Here is a 1856-nt window from a genome sequence, read left to right on the forward strand (position 1 = left end):
GCTCTCGGCTTCCTCGCTCCGGGGAAGGCGGCGTGCGGGCGCCCTGCTATGCCTCCTGGGTTGCCCATCACGGTGCCCATGCACGCTCGGCAGGGCCGAGTCAAAGGCGGAAGGGCCTAGAGCAGCGGTTCTCAACCTGTGGGTCGCGACCCCTTTGGCGGTCGAACGACCCTTTCACAGGGTCGCCTGAGACCATCCTGCATATCAGATATTTACATGACGATTCATAGCAGTAGCAACATGACAGTTATGAAGTAGCAACGAAAATAATTTTATGGTTGGGTCACAACATGAGGAACTGTATTTAAAGGGCCAGAGGTTGAGAACCACTGGCCTAGGGCCTGGGGCTGAGTGTTGGTGGCGGGACTGGGCTGCACAGTGGCTGGGAGGAACCTGGCCGCGTCTGCTGGCCTCCCTGGAGGAGGGGAGGCCGCATGCCCAGCGGAACGGGACAGAGAGACCCGCTACGAGTGGCCCGAGCTCAGGGCAGCCGGCCAGCGTCCAGCTCCCCGGAGGCAGCCACTCACCGAAGATGCAGAACACACACACACACACACACACACACACACACACTGCGCGCGCACACACATACACACATTGTGCGCACACTGTACACACACACACACTGTATGCACACACACTGTGCACACTCCCATCTCACACTCACACCAGTGCCGATTCACACCCCTACACCCACTCCTGTGCACGCGTGCACACACACTTGTGCACTCACAGATGCTCACAACCCACATGCACACTCACAGCCTCACCTCACTCGCACACTTTCAAACTCACATACATGGTTGTGCTCACACATACCTTCACCCACGCACCCCCTCAGACACGCTTACTCTTGCACACTTATACTCACATGCACGCTGTCTCGCACCCTGACCCTTACATGCTCACACACACACACACACGTGCACATGCCGACTGTGCCCTGTCCGGGAGGCCGCATGGTCAGTGTCACGCGGGGACGGGACGGGGCGGGGCTGGGAGGCGCACCTGCACGTTCTGCAGCGCCAGGTTCTCCTTGCTGCTGCCCCCGTGAGCCGCAAACAGAGGCCTCTTCCCCGTCACCAGGCTGAAGATGCTCATGACGGCCGTCACGGCGGGGTCGATGCTGAGGCCGATGTGGTGGCTGGAGGAGAGGGCGGGCGTGAGGGGCTTCTGTGCACGTGCGCGAGGGGTGTGTGTGGGGTGTGTGTGTGCACAAGGGGTGGGCATGAGGGATGTGCACTGGGGTGGGCGTGAGGGGCGTGTGTGAGGGGTGTGCCTGTGTGTGCATGCGGCAAAGCACACACAAGGTATGGGGCATGCGTGCGTGTGCACAACGGGTGGGTGTGAGGGGCGTGCGTGCATGTGCACAAGGGGTGGGCGTGAGGGGCGTGCGTGCGTGTGCACAAGGGGTGGGTGTGAGGGATGTGCATTGGGGTGGGCGTGAGGGGCGTGTCTGCGTGTGCACAGGGGTGGGTGTGAGGGACGTGCCTCCATGTGTATGCGGCAAAGCACACACAACACAAAATCCACGCCGACCACTACAAAGTGCACGACTCGGTGGCAGCTGGTGCGTCCACATGCTGTGCAATCCCCACCTGTCTCGCTCCAGAACTTTCCATCACCCAAAAGGAGACGCTGGACCCACCAGCTGTCACTCCCCTCTCCCCCTCCAGCCCCGAGGACACCCTGTCCACCCCGTCTCTCTGGCCCTGCCTCTTCGGGACGTGTCATGGACGAGGGTCACACAGGGCCGGCCCCTCCGTGTCTGGCTGGTCCTCAGCACCACGTCCTCCCGGCCGAGGGCAGCAGGTGCCAGGCCCCTTCCTCCCGGGGACCGGACAGTGAATCCACCG

General features: G+C 62.1%; 1 protein-coding gene across 1 annotated transcript in view; it reads right to left on the reverse strand.

Annotated features, from left to right (window-relative positions):
- Nucleotides 1–1856, reverse strand: part of NADSYN1 (NAD synthetase 1) — a 22933-nt gene that overhangs the window by 7038 nt on the left and 14039 nt on the right. The window contains 1 exon segment of the mRNA XM_014539914.1: nucleotides 1009–1144. Within this exon segment, the coding sequence (XP_014395400.1) occupies nucleotides 1009–1144 (136 nt within the window).

The sequence above is a fragment of the Myotis brandtii genome, unplaced genomic scaffold (assembly GCF_000412655.1).
Source record: "Myotis brandtii unplaced genomic scaffold, ASM41265v1 scaffold2300, whole genome shotgun sequence".
Taxonomy (NCBI): domain Eukaryota; kingdom Metazoa; phylum Chordata; class Mammalia; order Chiroptera; family Vespertilionidae; genus Myotis; species Myotis brandtii.